This window comes from Apus apus, chromosome 11 (assembly GCF_020740795.1).
Source record: "Apus apus isolate bApuApu2 chromosome 11, bApuApu2.pri.cur, whole genome shotgun sequence".
In the NCBI taxonomy this organism is placed as follows: Eukaryota; Metazoa; Chordata; class Aves; order Apodiformes; family Apodidae; genus Apus; species Apus apus.
In genome coordinates this window covers 12,320,878-12,341,140 of record NC_067292.1, presented here as the reverse complement: position 1 = coordinate 12,341,140, position 20,263 = coordinate 12,320,878, and the positions used below count along the sequence as shown (strand labels likewise).

The 20,263-nt window shown below is 44.9% G+C and overlaps 1 protein-coding gene and 1 long non-coding RNA gene across 2 annotated transcripts in view; one reads left to right on the top strand and one right to left on the bottom strand.

The window, feature by feature from the left end:
- Window positions 1-20,263, top strand: part of VSTM2B (V-set and transmembrane domain containing 2B) — a 186,150-nt gene that overhangs the window by 153,727 nt on the left and 12,160 nt on the right. The window contains exons 3-7 of the mRNA XM_051629669.1: window positions 12,846-12,982; window positions 14,822-15,016; window positions 15,677-15,861; window positions 17,420-17,449; window positions 18,459-18,852. Of these exons, the coding sequence (XP_051485629.1) occupies window positions 14,944-15,016; window positions 15,677-15,861; window positions 17,420-17,449; window positions 18,459-18,852 (682 nt within the window). The 5' untranslated portion in view covers window positions 12,846-12,982; window positions 14,822-14,943. The remainder of the gene's footprint in view (window positions 1-12,845; window positions 12,983-14,821; window positions 15,017-15,676; window positions 15,862-17,419; window positions 17,450-18,458; window positions 18,853-20,263) is intronic.
- Window positions 18,795-20,263, bottom strand: part of LOC127389305 (uncharacterized) — a 54,258-nt gene continuing 52,789 nt past the window's right edge. Inside the window, exon 5 of the long non-coding RNA XR_007890615.1 lies at window positions 18,795-19,592. This is a non-coding gene — a long non-coding RNA (uncharacterized LOC127389305). The remainder of the gene's footprint in view (window positions 19,593-20,263) is intronic.

Here is a 20,263-nt window from a genome sequence, read left to right as displayed (position 1 = left end):
TGTAACTCATTTCGGTGTTCTGCCAATGGAGAGTAAGTTTTGGTAGACTCCATTTCAGCTACATGGCAGCACTCAAGCCTTGTTCTGCTCCAAACTACTCCCACTAAAGATTATTTATGAGGGGCATCTTTTCCCAAGATGGTTTTGAATAACCCTGATATCTCTGGTTTTATGGACACACACATATAAAAAGCTATTAGACATCATTGTGCAAAGAATACACTTTTTTTTTTATAAGTGTGAACAGATTCCCTGGATTAAATTCCAGCATTACTGTACAGCATTTCAGTTATACTGTTTGGTGTTGGAGTGGTGTAATACTGAGATGAAGTTAGAGAAATCTGAAATCAAGTAGTTTTTTATCCATTTTAAGAGCTGCTCAGAGTCATCCAAAAGTTAGGAATCATGCAGAAGGTATATAACCCAGAAAAGAGCAGATATTTCACTGCAGTCTGTTTTTTCCTCTTTGTTTGCAAAATAGTCCTCCTTTCACCTTAATAAATAGAAGAATTAATGAAAGCTTTTTTTGGCACCCTGGCTATTACTTTTATATAGCCATCAAAACAAAATGTGAACAGGATTGGCAATTTCATTTATCTTTGTGATAGAAATGCAAAGTAAAGAATTTGTAGCAAGTTGTGTGCACATCATAATAAAAGGGCAACAAGGAGCCCTTTTCCAGCCAGTACAATTTATTTACCTCTTTTAAAAATCAGCTTCTCATTGTGTGCCTACAAATCTGGTTCTGCATATGCATTCAAAGCGAAAGAAAACAGGACAACTTTGAAAGGATATTACATAGGAAATTGCAAAAAGTACTTTATAATTACTTGGAAGTTTTGTCAAATTGGGCAGTGTATTTCAGTGCATTTCAATAGGGTATAGAAATGCATTCAGCTGGCAGCCATGGGAAAGGGAAGCTAGCATGGTGCACAGGTTGACCCTTGCTTGTAGCAGTATCAGTGAGTATGTGTGTGTCCCCAGTGAAGGTGTGACTGCCTGCCAAGGTTCTCATCTACAGAGGGTCAAACAACAGAGAAAATTATGACCCTGAGACAGAGCTGATTTATATATGCTGTAATTAGATACTGTTACATGGAAAGGAGTGTAAGGTGAAGGGGCTGAAATTAAGACTTGGAAGAGCTAGTTCTCCTTTTCCATCATGCCCATAGGGTGGAGGTTATTAGCTGTCTAATGGGAGTGACTCCATAGATTCTAAACCATTGTCTTAAAATACTCCATTTTTGTGTAACAGTTTGGAAGAAATGACCCAAATCTATCTGCCCCAACCCTCTCTGTCCCACCCACTCTGATTCACTAGGTATGTTTGCCCTCACTGCCTCAGCCAGGGGCTACAGCTTCACTCATGCATCTGTGCAGCATTCCTGGCTCATCCCAAATTGGAATAAGGCCCCAGTGGAGTTTGCCAATAGCAAATGACCTGAAAGCCTCGTCCTGCTAAGATGGCTGGGTAAAGGAACCACTCAATTCCATTGGCCTTGCGCCCTCCACACTTACTAATCACAGCAAATGTAAATAAAATGTATATAAAAAGTAGAATGGAAGGAAGGGATGGAAGAGAAATGTACTGCTTGAGTTGAGGGGAGAAGAATCATCAAAGGTCTAGAGAGAATTAGTTATAGGCATGAGCAAGGCAGGTTTTTTAAATATGAATGCTATAGTGTCCCCCAGGCACCTGCCAAAAGATTTCAAATAATCAGCCAGGAGAGGTCAATCATGACAATGAGCTGCTGGGTGAAAAAAAAACAGGCTTCCCATGCCACTCCAAGCATGTATTTCCATAATGTCCTACTCAAGGAGCAGATCCCCACCATTACTGTTTACCTAAACCAAAAGCTTATGCTGTTCTTTGTCCTGGAAATAAGATACAGTCTCTGCACAGAAAACTGTTCAACTAAAGACTCGCAAAACCTCTAGTGCAAAGGCAGAGATAAAACATAAACCATTGTTTTATCTAAGATAAAGAGGATTTTTGGCATTCAGTTTGGCAGCCTTACCATGTGGTATCAGGAATACCTTCTTCCTTCCCTCAACACCAGCACAAGTGAAATGTGGAAATAAAAAAAATTCTTCAGGTAGAAATGATGCTGAATTTCATGTGCTTTCTCTGGCTGGCATTTCATTGAATTTGCAAAAATCTGACAAATCTAACCAACCATTAAAACGTGTAATAATGATGACAACAAAACATGCTTTGAGGGAGCATACACATAAATGCAGATGATGAAGAAATATAAATAGAATTTCTGACTCATGATGAAGAAATTGAATAATCTGGTCAGACAGTTTTAGTAATTTGTCATTTATTCATTAACTTGTAGTGTAGCATACTCCTATTTATTTGGAGTGCAATGGCAAAGTACAGCTGCACAGAATGCAGGCAGAGAGCTAGCTAGAGGAGTTTTAGGACAGATGGTATCCTAGATTTGTAAGAAGGCCTTTCTATAATTAACAGTGGATTCACCACATCCAAAACATTTGCTCATGTAATGTGCCTTCATGTATTACCAGGGTTATAACAAATCAAATCAATTACTTTGCAGAATTCATAAAAATGTAGACATCATTTTAGATAATATATCAGGAGATTAAAAGTTGAGTCATTATCTGCATTTTTATTTAATAGATTTTAATTTATAAATAAGATTTTATTCCCCAGGCTATCATTTCTAATTATGCACCTATAAAAATTCATGCTATGGTGTGAACATTTCATAAACTACAAAGGTGGGTTTCAGTCTGTGGAATATTACGGAAAAATTTGTGTGATACAACTTAATAGCATACAAAGTTATAGCCCAAACACTTGTTCAATGTTTTTAGAAGCAGCTCTATGTCAAAAGTGAAGCTTTCTTTTAACCTGAATAAGCCACAAGTTCAAGTGCAACTAGGTGAACATTTTAGTCTTAGCTTAACCTCTACCATTAGACAGAGAGTCTGGAAAGCTATCAGCTATTGCTCAAAAAAAGGTCAACAATAACTGCCAAAAAGACTGAATTCTTTGTTGTTTGATATAGAGGTTGATCCAAGTACAGCCCAAACAACAATGAAAAATATATTGCTAGAAAAGCTAAATAGAGGTGACAGTATATTAAAAACTAATTATTACAGCAGTTACATTTGAGGGAGAAATATACTGGCTTTTTTACTAATCTCTGTTATTAAACTTACCCCTGAAAAGGGGAGACCTTTTGGAGACTTCACGAGAGCAGTGCCTGTGGGTTGCAGCTACTCAGCACTCAGGAGGCCACCACAGCCTCACTGCCTGCTCCCTCATGTCCCCATGTCCCATCCATCCCTCCCCCACAGCTGGCACAACAGAGGATTTCCCAGGGAGTTAATAATCTCCTGTGCTTCTGCCCTCCAGAGCCTCATTCTTCTCCCAGTGAGCCCTGGTGATTCTCTGGGGGAAAAAAGAGCTTTTATTTTTTTTCTGCTTCTGAACGAGTTTTCTTGCCCATACCTCCCCTGGGTTGCTTTAGGTGCTAGGAGCTGTCCACACACACAGAAAGCTACAGATTGTTCCAGCAGATCCCTGTTCTTCCCACCTCTCCCCTTTCCGTAGGACCATGCTATAACATACCATTTAAAACATGACTTAATGTTTCATTTTAGCCATGACTACCACCACCAACTTGAGGCCTCAGGTTTCTAAAAATCTGTTTTTGACTTTATGGCATCACATTGACAGGGAAAATATAGACAATAGAAGAGCTTCCTAAAGCAAAAAAAATTTTGCTTGTTATTACCAGGATTTTCAATATCATTAGCTAATCTCTGATTCACTGTGATTCATTTAATCAGAGTCTCATTAGTCAACCAATCCTGTGTATTTGACTTGGCATTCTCTTCCACAAAAAAAGTTCATTAAGTGGGACTTTGAAAGAAGCCTTCCCTGACAGCAGAAAGTATTTTGTATACCCTCATAAGCAGCAACGAGGAATCCTCACCCATAACATAAAATGATACTCTATCAATCAGATAGTGTAATGCTGATAATCAGTGTAAGAAGCAGCGTTGCAAGACTATTTTGAAAGGCAACTGGGAGTTTCCCATTCAAAGCTGTATTTTAGATTTTCGGGGTAGTTTTAATAGCAAAAGCCAACTGTGCCATCCAGGAGGGAAACAGAAAATATTCAGTGAGGTTTTGGCTTTCAGGAGCAGATCTCAGAGACACAGACAGGTAGTTTAGGCAGTGAAAAGTAGCCTCTCTCCAGTGTGGTGATCATCCCCAGAGGGGTGGTCTTTGTCCCTGTGCCCATTGCCTTGGTGCCAAGAAAGCAAGGGCTGCTCAGCCCTAGCGCTGTCAGCGAGGAGCAGGACTGGTGTGCCTCACTGCCCAGGTGTGCAAAAGTGCTCCTGACATTTCTCCCCATTTGTTAGAGCAACCATCTGGCCAACGGACTTGTTCTGAGGTCTGAAGCACAGCTCAGAGGGGCTTTATTGCTAACCAAGATGCAATAAAAACAGATAAGCAGAAAACATCATATGTAGAGCTTTCCTATGCAGAATAATAATGCTGGGAAAACAGACTGAACTTCCACATATGGTGGCTTATGTTGGAAGCACTTGACTAGACTGCGAGTGCACACATAGCTGTAAGAAAAATGCTGATTTTGCTGGGATAGAAAACTCTAATTAGTGCTTGGAGTTTTTCTCACAGTGTTGATCTGCTAACACTATCGTGGCTGAATTCATTCTGGTTATCACTGCAGTTAACATCTTCATAACTGCTTCCTGGTTTCCTCCTGAAAACCTAAACTCCACACTAACAGAAACTAGTGAGTGGTAGCAGGATCAGTGCTGTATGCAAAGAGCTCTAAGGGAGAATACGTATTATAGTCAATTTTACACAGGATTATGAGGATAATCTCCTGAAAAAAAAGATCAAAATAAAGCAGAGGTTCTGAACAATGGGAACTGCTATCTCTGACTAGCAGCGTAGTTAATGTATTTAAACAAATATATAGTTTTACATTTTAGATTAATCTCAGATTAGTGGAGTAAAAGCCTTAATATTTTTAAGTAGCTGTAAATATTTTACTTCTGGCATTTTTATAGAGTTGCCACTGATTAATTTCAAATATTCTGTTAAGTTGGGTGCTGATCTGAGCAGATTATAGGTCCCTGGGGTTGGGACAGATTGTGCCTTGGCACAGCCAGCCTAGAGCTGCAGTCCCCCAGCACCATGACCACTGCCTGCCAGTTGCCACCCTGCCCACGAGCTGAGAAAACTCACAAATGTCATCCATACAGCCTGAGACCCAGAAACATAAATCAATTCCCAGCATGCTATGAAGCCTGTCCTTTCCAATTCACCTGGATACCTGCCTCTGCAATTGAATGACTGCCTGCAGTGTACTGGACATGGCTGAATTACAGCTTGAAAAATTATCATTCTGGTCAAGAACTTTCACGATGTAGAAGGTTTAAATCAGAGCAGTCTCATCTGAGAATCAGGACTCTTACCCACATAACAGACAAGGAAGGAAGAAACATGTTTATGCATCCAAGTTTTGCCATCTATGTGTTATGGCCTAAATTAGCCTCCTGACAGACAGTAGAGCTTTCAGAGGGAAGCATCTGCAGTCAGACACATGCTTATCCCTAACAGGAGCCACTTTGAACAAATGTGTATTGCAATTTTTTTCTAAAACTCTGAAAATAGAACAATTTTGTTCCTTAAACACTTTGTTAGAATTATTTGCTCACATCTGAGGACTCACTTCATAAAGAACTTTTGTCTCAGACTCTTTTCTAGGATGCTTTTGCAGATTAGTTGCTGGAACTTGTGCATTTCTACAGTGGTAATTGTAATTATTTTAAACCAGCAAAACTGTATTACATTTTTGTAAAAGTCAGCTTTCCTGAGGATTTCCTTTAATCCATCCTCCTGCGTGTTCAATAGCTCATCTGAGTACTGGGCTTTGTCTATACCCAGTATTTTCTGCTCATCCTCTTTCCACCTGACAAACTCCTGTCTGCTGAAAATTGATTGAGTTACCACTCTGTAATGCACAACTTCTAATCCACATGTACCAAATGTGCTGCTGAGCTTAGGTTGTGCTGTTTCCTGTTAGAATCTGTATAAAGGGCTGACACAGAAAACCCCTTCTTGAAAGAAGGGCAGTGAAGAAGGATTACTTTTTCCGTGAGAACACTGAGATAAACATCAGAGTCCACATATGAAGGATGACCCAGAATAATCTGCCTTTCAGTTTCCATCTTCTTTCCTTTGCTTGTGGCAGCTTCTCCCTAGGTCTTCTGGTGCCACAACCTCTTTGGGGAATGGGGAGGGCTCCTATTCCTATGCCATTTGTGACCAAGCAAGAGAAATGTTGTGGATCCTTTGGGGTTGTGCAACCCTTTCTCCTTGTGGAAAAATTGCTTTAGTCTTGTGGACTGCATGAAAATTGCCCAAGAGAAAAATCATCCTAGCCAGGAGCAGGCTCCAACCTTCCTAGTCACAAGTCAAGCAGCAGAGAAAGGCATCGCTCATGTCTCTTGGCTTCTCAGGTCCCTTGCTGGAGCAGTCCCTGTTCCCTAGCTCTGAACATAGCCCTTCACAAGAGACTGGCAGCATCTGCCTGATACACCTGCTGACTGATTTCTGCCATGTTTTGGGGTTAAGCAGTTCAATTTTCTGGGTGGATTTTTCTCCAGTCTGAGTCCCTCCTGCCATGGCCATAAAATGTTAATGTATCAACAGGCCGTGGCCTAACTTCCAGTGTCACCTCCCAGATCAGCACTAGTTCCTCCACGCGTGCCAGCCCTTGTGGCTCTCTAACTACAGTGAGCATGAGGAAACACTAGCAAGTAATTGATCCTGCTTGAAAAAAACCAGTCATTTCAATTCTCATTTAGGAGCCATAGTCTCTAACAGTCTTTCTGAAACAGTGGGTAGCAGGTTGATTCACCAACAGACTGAAGAGATTAATTGCTGATGAAAGGGTTATCAGCTCACCAAAAAACACACGTCCTTTCACATTCCCTTCTCTGCTCCACAAGCCCATGCTGTGATGGGAGGGGTGCAGAGGTGACCCTCTCTCAAGCAGGCTGCTGAGATGCTCTGCTGGCACCTCTATCCAGGCTTCCTTCTCCCAGTGCCAGCGCTGCTAGGAGGAATATGAATAGAATAGGGAATCTGTCCCAAAGTTTATTGTTATTTCATATAAAGAAAAGTAATATAAATTAGTAAGTCAGAGCAGCTAATTCATCTGTACAGCATAAGGTCAGGTGTTTCAGCTGATAAATTAAGACATCAACTTATTAGCCTAGTTTTGGCAGAATTATTCAGAGCATGTTTACATTCTAGCTCATTAAGGGAGACATCTAAACCAGAAGCATCCAAAATTAATGGATGCTTTTTGAAACTGTTGGCTTCAGTAAGTTGTGTTGCATTCTTTTATTAAGTGGATAGGGTTTTGTGGTTTAGGCAGAAAGCAGCTGTAGATAGCTCCTTAAAAAAATAAAAATAGTCTTGAGCTGTAAAGGAAAATGAATTGAATACTTAGAAGCCTTTCTGTGTCAGCCTAGATATGGTGTGTTTAATACAAGATGTTTGTGCTGATAAGATTTTCCATGTTATGTGTGCTTTATATGTAGCATAACATTCTTGTTCTACTGGAACTTTTTTTCTTGCACTGTTCTTTTATGTTCTAGAATTAATTGGAAATATAGGGTTTCTGTACATTTCTTGATTGCACTGATTTAACAAAGGTCATGATTTTGACCTTATCAAGCAGCCAGGTTCACAATGTCAACACCTTTTCTTTTGGTGTCTCACCCACCCATGATTCAAAGCTGCACTCCCTTGGCATGCTGGGTGCTTTAATCCCTAATTAACAGTTGCAGTAACTCACGTCCTTTTGGAGCATTCCCCAATATTCTCACAGCTTAAGTGGCATTTATAAAGGTATTTAATATAGAAAACCTTTTTAATCATATAGAGCATAACAACTCTGAATACTGAGTATCCGCATATATAATACACATATAGAAATATATATGTTTATAAAATAAAACATACTTTATATTAAACTTATTAAGACAATTGGTCCTGGCAAAAGGCCCACAGGAAGGTTACCCACTGTACCCAGATAATCATTGAGGTGAGGCCAGGAAACAGAGGCCATTGTGCTGCAGAGGATGCTGCAAGTCCTGCTGGCTCAGCTTTCTTCCTCATTTCTTCTGCAAGAGCCACATCCTCTCTGCCAGAGGCTTCTTTCTGTGAGCTACCTAGCGGCCAGATCAGCAAACCTCCTGCAACAGTGTTCAACCAACAAATGTTTATACTGCCTTTAGCTTCATCTCTTGACCAGAGGAATGCAAGAGATGACATTTTAACAGCAACATTTTTTCTTCCAATAGTTTATCAAGTATTTACTATTTAAAAACAAACAAAAACCCCAAATCCTCATTTCCCCACCTCTAGTTAATCAAGCCTTATCTGCTTAGTATCTGTGATGCTGCAGTAATTATACTAATTCTCCAGTTATCCACTGAGTCTCTTGTGAAAAACTGGATACACATGACTTGAATTTCTCATTGTTTTGGTTTTTTTTAGCTTTGTACTAGTGGACAGCCTAGCATGATGTCATCCTAACAATGCAAATAATAAAAAGGAAAGGGTGAACAATCTCAGGCATTTTTTTTAGGTAAAGCAGAATCTCCAGTTTTACATGTGGAAAATGTGTCCTTTAAAATCTTGCACAGTAGGTTCATACATTGGGAGCTGACAGATTGCTTAGGCACTTATGTTGCAGTGCACACAGAAACAGTTGCAGAACTGAGGTCTGTGCATTTAAAAGGTTGCTGCAGTTCTTGTCTGATCTGTTGGTTTCTCAATATGGATTATTTTTTTTCCATATAAAGCGCCAAGAGTTCTTTGTGGTCAAATCTGTGTGGGAGATGTTACTAGTTTCTGTAGCCCAGTGGGAATTAGAAGGTGTTGCCTAAGTCAGTGGTGTTCTTTCTTGGACTTAAATTTACCTTTTGTAGCTAAATTTTTATTAGTGTTCCCTTTTTCAGTCTCTTTTAATAATATTTTGGCTTCAATTCACCATTAATTATACAGCTTTAAGAATGTGTTGAATCAGGATGTTGGTAAAATTAGTTTAAATTCTTTTGTAGAGCCAAATGTGAAGTATTTTGAGTTTTGTCAACATGTTTATCTCTTCAGAGGATGATTATATTACATTTTCCCCAGAAGAGGGACAAATGTTAATTTATAATCTATAAAAGACAATTTTATAATAATTATCTTTAAGATAGAAGATAATACAGGACGATGGTCTCTTATGACTTACAAAGACGCTGGTGTAAGTGAAACACAAACATGTTACTACAAAGTACGTAGGTAGAAACACTTCCAAAGCAAGCAATACCAGTCAGGGACTGCCGGGACATCTTGGAGTCAGAGCTTCTCCAGGTCATGCTGAAGTGTGGCTGCTTCCCTGTATTTAGTACATTTCTGCACAGCAGAGGATTTTTTGTAATTTCCAAGACTGAGCTGAGTTGCCTTTTACTCTGCTACTCTGCCTCTAGGTGATCCATCTCATTCAAGCTCATCACAACAAATTTTCTAGATCCCTTTTCATATACAGGGGCCATATACACACACACACATATATATACACTGCATATATATATATATATACACACTGCACATGTACGTATAGTGCATCAAGCAGTGGAGGTGCAGCAGCTCCAATCTGCTGTGGGATGAGCTGTTGAATGCCAACCCCATGTGCTGAAGGACCTGACAGATTACAATTTTTATATGTTGTCATCTTGTGCCATTTTATACTGCTAAGTGTTAGGCAGCTGGCATGATGTATTTTATTAAAACAGGCTATACACCTTAAATTTCAGATTAATGTTAGAGTGTGGAATCTGATTTTCTGACTGCTTTTGATTTTATTGTAAGCAGGGTGTACTAGAAGATGAGCTATTGTTCCATTCTTATGAATATATGTTGCCCTCTCTTTCCATGAAAATGTTCTTGCAGGAGTGTCTGTTGCTTCTAGATCTTTTAACAAATAAGAGATTTGTTAAATATCTTTCAGATAAGAAAGCTAAATAAAGTAGAAACTAAAGGCAATTAAAAATACATTTGCTGTGAGAGCTGTGCCTAGCCAGAATGCAGAAGTGTGCTTTCTACCTTAATCAGTTTCATGAAAATGAAGCTTGGTGGAAATGTCACTTGTCCAGAGTAAGGATGAATAAACTGAAGAGATAGTAAGTCTGATAGTTTTAACCCTGAATGTCCTAATGTAAGACAAAGCAGTTCTTTCTCAAACGCTGTGTGAGATTTCTGCCTATCACCTGGATCTTGGAATAACTTAAAGCCAGTGCAGCCCCACTGCTTGCAGATAGGAAATAGAGAAGTCATCCTGTATATTGACAACAGTCCAGACATTTGAACTTGCAGCTTTTATGACCTTTTACAGACTTCTTACGGGAACACAAGTATATTGTCAGTTTGTTTTGGGCCTGACCAGGTCTGGAACTTGGGAGGTGGGGAGAAGGAAGGAAGGAAAAATCCAATTATAGCTCTTGATTTGATCTTAAACCAGTGATATTTTAAAGGCAACTGGGCTGGCAGTTTTGCTAGCTTGTTAGGAGCTACTCTGAAGCAGAAGCTCCACAGTGAAGGTCACTGCACTGGAAGCAGAGATGTGAACGTTTTAGCATCTCTCTCCATTGCTTTTTTTCTTTCCTTACATCCAAGATTGCCTTCTGCCCCTTACCTATTTTCTCAAGATAATGCAGCTTTCAGAAGCCAGTCAGCATGCTCTCAGCATTTTCAGCTTCATGGGGAGGGATCCTGAGCCCCAGAGTTTGCTTGAGTGCTGCCTGCAAGCAGCAGCACTGCCTGCTCCACTGTGGGAGTGGAGAGCCAGGACTGCCCTCCACCTTCATAGAAGTCTTTGCAAAAGCATTTCTTTTCTATCAGTAGGGGCAAAACTTGCCTCTGTGACTGTGAAAACATGCCAGTCTAATGAGAAAAGCAAGGGAAAAAAAACAACCCTGACAAAAATCTAAGAATAGTGTGCTGAACAGAACTGACTTCTGCCAGAGGATTTGGGGCAGAGATGAAGGTTGCTTAAATATGACAGGAATACCACATGAGATCGAGTAGATCACAGCACTTGAACACCAACTTCTCATCACATGTGCTTTGTGTGTGTAAAACTGGCTATTTTTGCAGCTTTCTCATTTTGAAAGGTGACTTGCACTGCTGTAACTTCTGAATGGAGTAACTCCAAACAGCAGGGTATAAATTAAAGGCTCCTCGAGCAGCCATTAGAAAGTTTTTTTGGTTATTCAAATAATGGAGTTGCTAGTAATTTTAAAAAATTACAGGGAGAAATGTTCTTAAATGTCGTCAGCTACACAGTGCTGGGCTCACTTATGGGATTTCATGAGCTGCCATAAAACATGATCCAGCAACAGCCAAAGCAGTCTCCCATGGCCAGTCCTGTAGGTCTCAATGTCTGCTTAAAGTGCAAGATACTCATCCACTGTTAATTGCCATCACCTCCTGAGGTCAGTGATGCTCCATATCAAAGGAGGATTTGGGCAAACAGTGGTGTGTGAGAATGCGACTAAGAGATTACGATGATAATGGCCCCTTCAGGAGGAATTCTACTGGTTTCATGCAATGATCCTCCTAGACTCTATCTGGCTTCCCAGGAAAGGTGCTCAAGAGCCGGGGACTTCAGAGTTTGTCCCTGCCACCACCTACTCAAGAATGGCTTAGGGGTGAAGGCATGTGGACAAGTGACAAAGAGTCCTGTTGTCAGAACAAAGCTGCTGTGTCTTGAGTTATCCTATGGCAGAATCTTCTCTACTGAAATCTGCTTTGGAAGTGGAAAGCTATGGAAATGCCAAAGGATTCCTCCATAAAACCCACCAATTTCAGTTTTCCTAGGTGTAAAATAGTTTCCTATCTGCCATGCATCTTAATGTAAAATCTGAGTGACAGTTACAGTAAATAAATACAGTCATCAACAAAACACAGCCTTTACTTTAGGTACTTGGATAGTTTCCTTGATTTCACTGAGAATTGCTGGTGTGCTTGATGCTGCAGGTTCAGCAACTGCAAAGGGAACTTCTCCCTGTGATATTCCTGCCACTCATCACCTGTTTGGGGTATGAGTGCAGGCAGGTGACAGCTTCTGTGCTGTAAGAAGCCCCTTTTGCTGGCAGGAGTGAATAAATAAACAGCTGCTAATGTAGTTATGACCCTATTTGCACAGATTACTTGCTAGTCAGTGTAGAGCACAATTGTCCCCCATTGTAATTTTAGTAGAAAAGCAGAACACAGAGTCTTGATATTACTCTAACTTAAGACTGTAAAAACATGTTTGTGTTCTTAATTCCTTATTTTAATTGAATACAAAGACATCAGTTCTGGAGTGTTCAAGTGCTACGTATAAAATCAAATTTGGTGGGTAGTAAATACAGTAGAACTGAAGGTTTAATGTTATAAATCAGGGACACATTTAAGCTAAGACTGTCTTAAGTTCAGCAACACTATTACTACAATTACAACCATAGATTTACTAAAATAGAACTAAGTTTAAATGCATCTGCCTTTCCTTTTCATTTGTTATTTTTTGTATCTAAGAAAACAAAACTCATCATGAATTGGGTATTTTTACGTTCCAAACCCTTATAAATTTTCACAACACTGCAATTTCAGAAGAAATCTTAAACATCAATTTTAATAAAAATTTAAGTAAAAGTTTTTCAAATATTATTTGTCACTAGCAGTTTGATTTTAAAATTACTATATTTGGATTTTGTTTATCCATTAGGAGTTTTCTACTCAGTCCTGCCGCGGAGAGCACAAAGTAGTGGAACTACTAGCAGAGGACTCAGACAACACCTGCTGGGAATGGCACTGAAATGCTTCTGCTGCTGACCAGAGTGGCTGCTGGATTTACTTCCTCAGGTATGTCTGTCATGATTGCCTTTCCCTGCCTTCATGTGGCCTGCTAGGTGAAGCACGACATGAGGGCTCTGGCAAGGTGGTGCTAAATCTCACTGCAGAATCACGTGGCTTAAAGCCATATGTGCAAAGAAATAATGATGCTTAAATTCTGTGTGAAGCACATTGAGCTTTTGGGTGGAAAAGCAAAGCATGATTATTAGACTATTTGATTAAATGGTGTTTAATAGTTATTACAAGAAAAGCTTTTATGATTGGTGGGTATGACTCTACCTGCCTGGAGAGTGGGCTCTGCCTGCTGGCTAGAATTGAGGCTGGCAGGATTTAGGCTCACAGTGAGGACTATGGAGAAAGGCAAGGAGCTGCTCTTCAGCCAAGTTGTTATAGACCAACCAGAGGAGTGCTGCAGGATTTAAATCACTATGTTGATTGGTAGAAATGGCTGAAAATGCTCTAGAGGAAAGAAAAAAAAAAAAATCCAACAGGAAATACTGATTTGATGCAGTTTCAGTATTCTTCAGATCACATGAATTTTACTGAAACTTCCTGGTGGAAACCATGAGGGTGAGTTTTCCTAGCAGGGAGCTGGCACCTGGTGAGGCCCAACCACTTCAGCCTGCAGCAATCTGGCTGGCTGGACAGGTGGGTTAGCTGGGAAGCCAGATACTAGCACCCATTTAAAAATTGGTCTGATTTAGCTATTGAGAAAGTGAATGTTTCTAAATAATTTGTTCCATAGTAATCTTCATGTATCCAGCTTTGCATTCTGGTACAGAATGAAACCATTAAAAATACAACAGAAATTCTCTGTGGATCATAAAGCACACTTCCCGTGCCATCCCAGTGATTAATGAAGTTGTGGTTGAATATAAAGGAGACTTTTAATGTAATTTCAGAGGAAAAAAAAAAAAAGGCTGATTTTGGAAAGGCACCTCACCTTTGTTCAAATACAGCTCCCTCACATTACTTACTGCAAAAATCAAACTCTGTGATTGTAACTCCCTGTAATGACTTTACTGTCTTGAGTGCTTCTATTTTTAAATTGGGATATTTGCCTGAGAAAGAGCTGATCCACAGAAACATTTTCTGCTTATGATACTCTATTCTAAATAGAGTTTTGTTGTTTGTTGTGTTGGGCTTTTTCCTTAATATTTTTAAAACGTAATAAACATAGTGAGCTTGGAAGCCTGACAGCAACAGAGCAACCAGCTCTGGGCACGCACCCCAAGGGTGCCAGCGAACAGCAGCCCCTTGGGCGCTCTTCCTTCAGCTGCTCCGCAGTTACACCTGGAGCGGCTCTGGGGAGCAGCGGCACGGCCGGGCGCGCTGTGCTACCCACACACTCCGCACCCGCGGAGGGCAGGACGGAGGCGTGGGGCGGTGTCACGCGGGGCCCTCCCGCTGTGGGCGGAGCGGTGCGCGGAGGCGGGGGCCGGGCCCGCGGGGGCAGCTGCGGCCGGGGCCGCTCGTCGCCCGGGCAGGGGGGTCGGGCTTGGACGTGTGGCCGCTGCGGGGGCAGAGCCCGGGCCGCGACGGGGAGACGGTGGGTGCTCCCCAGGCTCGGGGAGGGGAGTCTAGTCCCTGCTGCCCGGCTGGACCTTCCTGCGAGCTCCGAGAGCAGAGTTGTCACTGTGATGGGTCTCGGAGGGGAGCCCAGTGTCTCGTCCTGGCTGGCGGGGAGCAGGAGCCCCCATTCAGCGCAGGGCAGTTGAATTCCCGTTCGCGGCGGAGCAAAGAACCAGGACGAGATTTATTGCTTCATTCCCAGGAACGTCGTTTCCACCTGCGAGCGAGTTTGAGCAGCTGGCTGTGGATTTTATATTTGTTTCTCCACAAATCAAGGTTGGTCGAGTGGCTTTGGCTTTTTGGAAAGGAGCTCTGCCCGCGGCGCCGTGTGTGCGATGGATTGAGGCGTGCCCGGCTGCGCCCCAGCCCGGCCCCCGCCCGCAGCCTACATAGATGAGATGGGAAATTGGGGGCTCTTCTGCACCTTCTGTTACCTGATGTTCAACGCACCTCTGCTGTTCATCGTCACCGGTGAGTAGGAAACTTCTGCCTGACCCGCCCCTCCGGACACAACTTGCTGGCGGAGGCAGCGGGGCTCGGCCGCGGGGTCTCGCCGCCCTGCCCGCAGCGGAGCTCCGGCCGCTTCGCTCCTGCCGGCAATGGCTCCAAAGCCGCCTCATTTCCCTGTGGCAGTGCGATGGCTGGGGGCAGGGAGCGCTGCCCGGGGAGGGCTGTTGGCAGAACAAGGTGGCACTGTTGCGGCGCAGCTGCCGGCAGTGCGGGCTCGGCGCCTCGCAGCCAGCGGCGCGGAGCGGGGCGCAGCGGGCGCGCAGCCCGGGACAGCCCCCGCGCCGGGCCTGGGGGAGGGGGCAGTGGGACACTGTGGTGCCCCTGTATCCAGCCGAGGGCATTTTGGGGTTGGAACGATGGCGTTCTCAAGACCCTCTTCAAACTTCCCCTTTAGCTGGAGCCGCGGATCCCGGCTGCAGGGTGGCGGGGACCGGCCCGGCCTCGCCCCGGGGGAGCAGTCCTGGCTGCTCCGCATATCCTGCGGTCACCGGGCTACAGGAAATCCCTGTCTTGCTCAGCATATAGTCCTCGAACTAAAACAACTCACACTAAAATAAGACTGATCTTGTCTTCTAATTTCTCTGGTTAACCAGCCCTTCTAACTGTATCTTCCCCTCCCAGCTACCTTTACTGAAGTTCCCAAAGATGTGACTGTTAGGGAGGGAGATGATATTGAGATGCCTTGTGCTTTCCGAGCCAGCGGATCCACCTCCTACTCCTTGGAAATCCAGTGGTGGTACCTTAAAGAACCCACCAGAGAACCTGCACATGAATTAGCCATCAGTGTCCCCGGCAGCAGGAGCAAGGTAATACAGTGCTATGGAGATATATCAATTCATTAAATGCAACATGCTCTGAGGGTAATCAGAATAAACCCAGCAGGCCCAAGAGGATGCTTCTTCTACCCAGTGCTGGTGAGCTGTTGGAAGCAGCAGAGTCCCTGGGCCTTCCTGGGGTGGAGGAGGACAGGGCATGCACCATGGGGGACTTCACTAGAAAATTACAGATGTCCTGCTACAAAATCAGCAATGAGGACTCAAAAGAGGCAGTCAGAAATAGCTGTGGTATGAGGTGGGGACAAGCAAAAACCAGTGCTTCTGTGGGCTGAGCTAGGGATTGTTGTAAAAGGTGGGAGAGCCTTGGTTTGCTCACTGATAGAGCAGAGAAAGGCACGAGGGATACACCTTTTTCTGTTGGTATGTTAAGTACATATCTGCATACACAAATGCACACAGTTTCTTGGGGTTCATATACACACCTATGTGTGTACCTGCAGCTCAGCAAGACATTTTCAGACAGATGTAGTTATTAAAATGCATAAAGCAGAGTTAAATCCTGCATGTCCATTCCCCTTCCCCTAGCAAACCGTCTGGCCTGGAGAGAGGCTGTAGTTTAAATTTTTCAGCTGTGTTTCCCCAGCATAAGCCAGTTCATTCTGCAGGCCTCCTCCCAGGGCAAGGCACCTTGCTGGTGCCAAATGAGGCTGTACAAGGAGTGGAGTAAAGCAGGATTTCCAAACTGTGTTGCCATACTGTGCATAGGGCACATCCTCCTTTCCAGCCCCAGGTCCGTGTGCCAGCAGGGTGCCCTGCAGCAGCCTCGGTGCCAGCTCCCAGCTCTGTGGCACACTTGTTTTCCTGCAGAGCTCAAATAGAGATGCAGAGCGTATAGACACTGAGCTAATGCGATGCCGCCTAGCTGGGGAAAGTCTAAGTCAGTTGTCAGACAGGGAAATAAATCGCTTGGATTTAAATGTCTTCTTTAACCTTATATAAAAACCGTGAGTTGCTTTTACAGTAAATGATGGCAGGGCAAGGCTGCAGAATGATGGCCGTCTCCCTGGGAGGCACATCAGTAACATCTGAGGCATCACTTAGGTTTACAGGAGTTGGCTGGAGACAAAAAAATAGCCACGTATGAAACCAGCTGAGCGATACCAGCTCCCAGGATGTTTCGGGACTGAAGCTCTGCCCTGAGCAGCGTGGGATCCAGCCTGGCCAACCACTTCACTGCTGTGCTAATGCTGCTGGTAAAGCATCTTGCCTGGTGTATATTAGTGACTATGAGCAGCACAGCCTGCAACAAGCAGTTATTTGGCTGCTGCTCACAGCCTTGGTGAAGGCAGCACCTACCTGAGCACCAAAGGAGCTTTACCAGAACAGTCTCCCTAAGCTGAGCGCTGATTTACTGCCTTCCCCATCACCTGGGGAACTAACTCCTCCCAGCCAAACACAGCCTGTGTGAATGGCAAGTGCAAAAAGTTGTATCTGTCCATGTGCTGTCCTTGCCCTGGGGTGGGAATATGGGCATTTTGTTGATATGCTAGCAGAGCTGAGCCTAATCTCCTTTTTTCTATTCTTTTAGGTGACAATGAAGGATGCAACCAAAATCAGTGTAAGTACAGCTTGAGCTGGGTGGCACCCACCTCTCGTACACGTGGGATTTATTGTGTGACCCCCTCCTTTCCCAACGCACAAATGCTACTGGTCTCGCTGGCAGTCCCGCCGGGAGTGTGGCAGGTTTCACCTCCTGGGTGTGTCGTGGCTGGGTCAAAACTTTACCCTTTGTTGCTAGTTCAGCAGTCACGTCTCATCCCTCACAAATCAAGAGGAGGTGATGTTTGCCTTACAGCCCTTCCTTAGCCACTTTGAAAAGGACTGTGGGCCAGATTAAGAAAGAAGTTTGATTTATTTTTTTTTTTCCTTGCTCTGTGCAAACCCCAGTCGCCTGCGGCGACCCCTTCCCTCCCTGCAGGAAACAAGCCCCTTTCCCATTGATGTGGGCCCGTGACTGGCTCCGCGCCGGCGGGGCGGCCGCTCTCCGCGGTGCTGGGTCGCGGTGAAGCCGTTCCCTCCCGCCGCGGCAGCGGAGCCTGGTCTGAACCGGGACTCTGGCTCGGCTGGGGGGCAATGCATCCAGCGGGGCTTGGCCCTTTGCAGCAGCTGCGGGGCGGAGGCCCCCGGCGTGCTGAGCTTTCCCCACGCATGGGGTTTGGGGCGGTTCTTGCGGGCCAGGGGGCTGCCCGACAGCTGCGGGGCTCCGTGCGGGACTGGGCAGGAGGAGAGGGGCTACCCCAGGCAAGGGGTGGGCACGCAGGGGGGATCTGGCAGAGCGCTAGACGTGCGGGGTGCATGGCCATGATGAGGAGCAGGAACTGGTTCCGGATGGCACCTTGGGATCCTGAAGTGGGGCTTTAACAGCGAGGAGCACGTTAAGCACGGCTTAAAAGTCCGGTGCACTCGCTTGGGGTAGCCCAGGTTCGGTGTTCTTGACAGCGAAGGACACGTACCAGGGGCAAGGCGAGCTCTGCCGGGGCTGCACGCAGGAGCGCACGGTCGTTGGTGGGGAAGGAGGGTCCGGCGGCCGCTGCTGAGGCGGCTCCCCTTGGTGCGCTCTCTTGCAGACGGTCCGTGTCCAGGGCAACGACATCTCGCACCGGCTGCGGCTCTCGGGCGTGCGGCGGCAGGACGAGGGAGTCTACGAGTGCCGCGTGGCGGACTTCAGCGACGACGAGACGCAGGAGCACAAGGCCCAGGCGCTGCTGCGCGTCCTCTCCCGCTTCGCACCCCCCGACGTGCAGGCAGCCGAGGCGGTCTCGCACATCCAGAGCGGGGTGGCCCCGCGCCGCCACGGCCCCGCCGCCCGGCCCACGCCGCCGCCCGGCCCCGGCAAGCGCCCGCCGCCTCCGGCCGAGGAGGGGATCCCAGCTACCGCCACCGCCTCGGCGGCCGCCGCTGCCTCCTCGGCCTCGCCGCCGCCCGGACAGGCCGCCATCCTCCGCCAGCAGCACGGGTCAGGTAGGGTGCGGGGACGGGAAGGGACAGCCCTCTGCCCTGCCGGCTGCGGCTGAGTCCTGCTGTTCGGAGTCGGGTACTGCGACCCCCCTCTGTCATGGGTGGGACTGTCGCTGAGGTGCTAGAGGTCAGTAATGACATCCCAAGTTTGCAAGTAAATGTACTTAAATTATCCTGAAAGCTAGAAGTTAGCACAGAGGTGTGGGCCTGTGTCTTGAGAGCAAGGCTGGGACCCGTGGGAGGCGCCACTTCCACAGAGCCCCTTGCAGCTTTTCCGTCATGGTGTTTTAAACAGTAGCTGCAGCTCTAAGTGAAACGCTGTGCCTGTTGCGCAGCAGGTTTAAATCCGCAGTAGTTACAGGGGGTGGTCATCCTGAGAGGCGTGGGGCCTGTGTGGAGCAGGGTCCAGGGCTGGCACAGAAATGTAAGTTGCAGTGTAATGAGCTTCATGTTTGAATTACTGGTAGGATAAGAATTGGAGATGCAGTGCTCTATAGTGGTTTGCAAAGGTAAACGTTCTGCTAGCACTGATTGTATATCAGTTAATACTGTGTTATTAATGCCACATTACTGTATTATGGCTGGTTGGAGAAGGATCTTGCAGGAGAAGGAACAGTGAGTGAGTCTTAAATCTGCATAGCAAAGGTATTTCAAGTTGTGTGGTGCTGCTCTGGCTGGGCTTGAGCTCCCCGCTCAGCCACTGTCACTTGGCTGATGTTGAACAAATGTCTCTGCCGAGTTATCTGTGGAAGAAGAGAAACAATTATACGCCACTGACTGTGACGCCCTGAGCTTCCTCTGTCCCAAGTCTCTTCTGACGCAAATTCATCATCCTCGTAAGGAATGTTTGCACTTCTTCCTGATGCCTCTTCACACTCTCAGGGCAAATGGTTGCAGGTTTTAGCTGACAGTAATGAAAATCAGTTGTATGTGGGTCACTGTGACCTGCTAGTGCTTTTCAGGTGCTGTGTTTTCTCTGGTTACTATTTTTCACTGTTTTCTGAATAATTTCTCATGCAGAAATATGTGTGAAAATTAGGTTTTGCTCTTTATGTTTCCTAAGACTAAGCTGGCTGTTCCCTGGTGTCTAGCTGAAGACAAAGTGATAATTCCTGAAGTCTAACTACAGGGGCCTGTGGGAGTATAAAAAACTTCAGTTTATTTTTGCTGAATTCACCAACCATAAGAAATTAAACCAACCAACTTAAAGTTCATGATCTGTTGTTTTAGTTTTGGAAAGATCTGCTTTCCTCCTAGGAGAACAGGGCTGGTGGCTGGTTTTATGTTTCCTCTTTTTCACTCCCCCACAGTGACAATTCTTGCAATGTTTTTCCATGTAGGTAATAGAAGTTAGGTTTAGGATTTTCAGCCCTGTGCACCCTGCCTACTGAACCCAGAGCTTACATGGTGCATA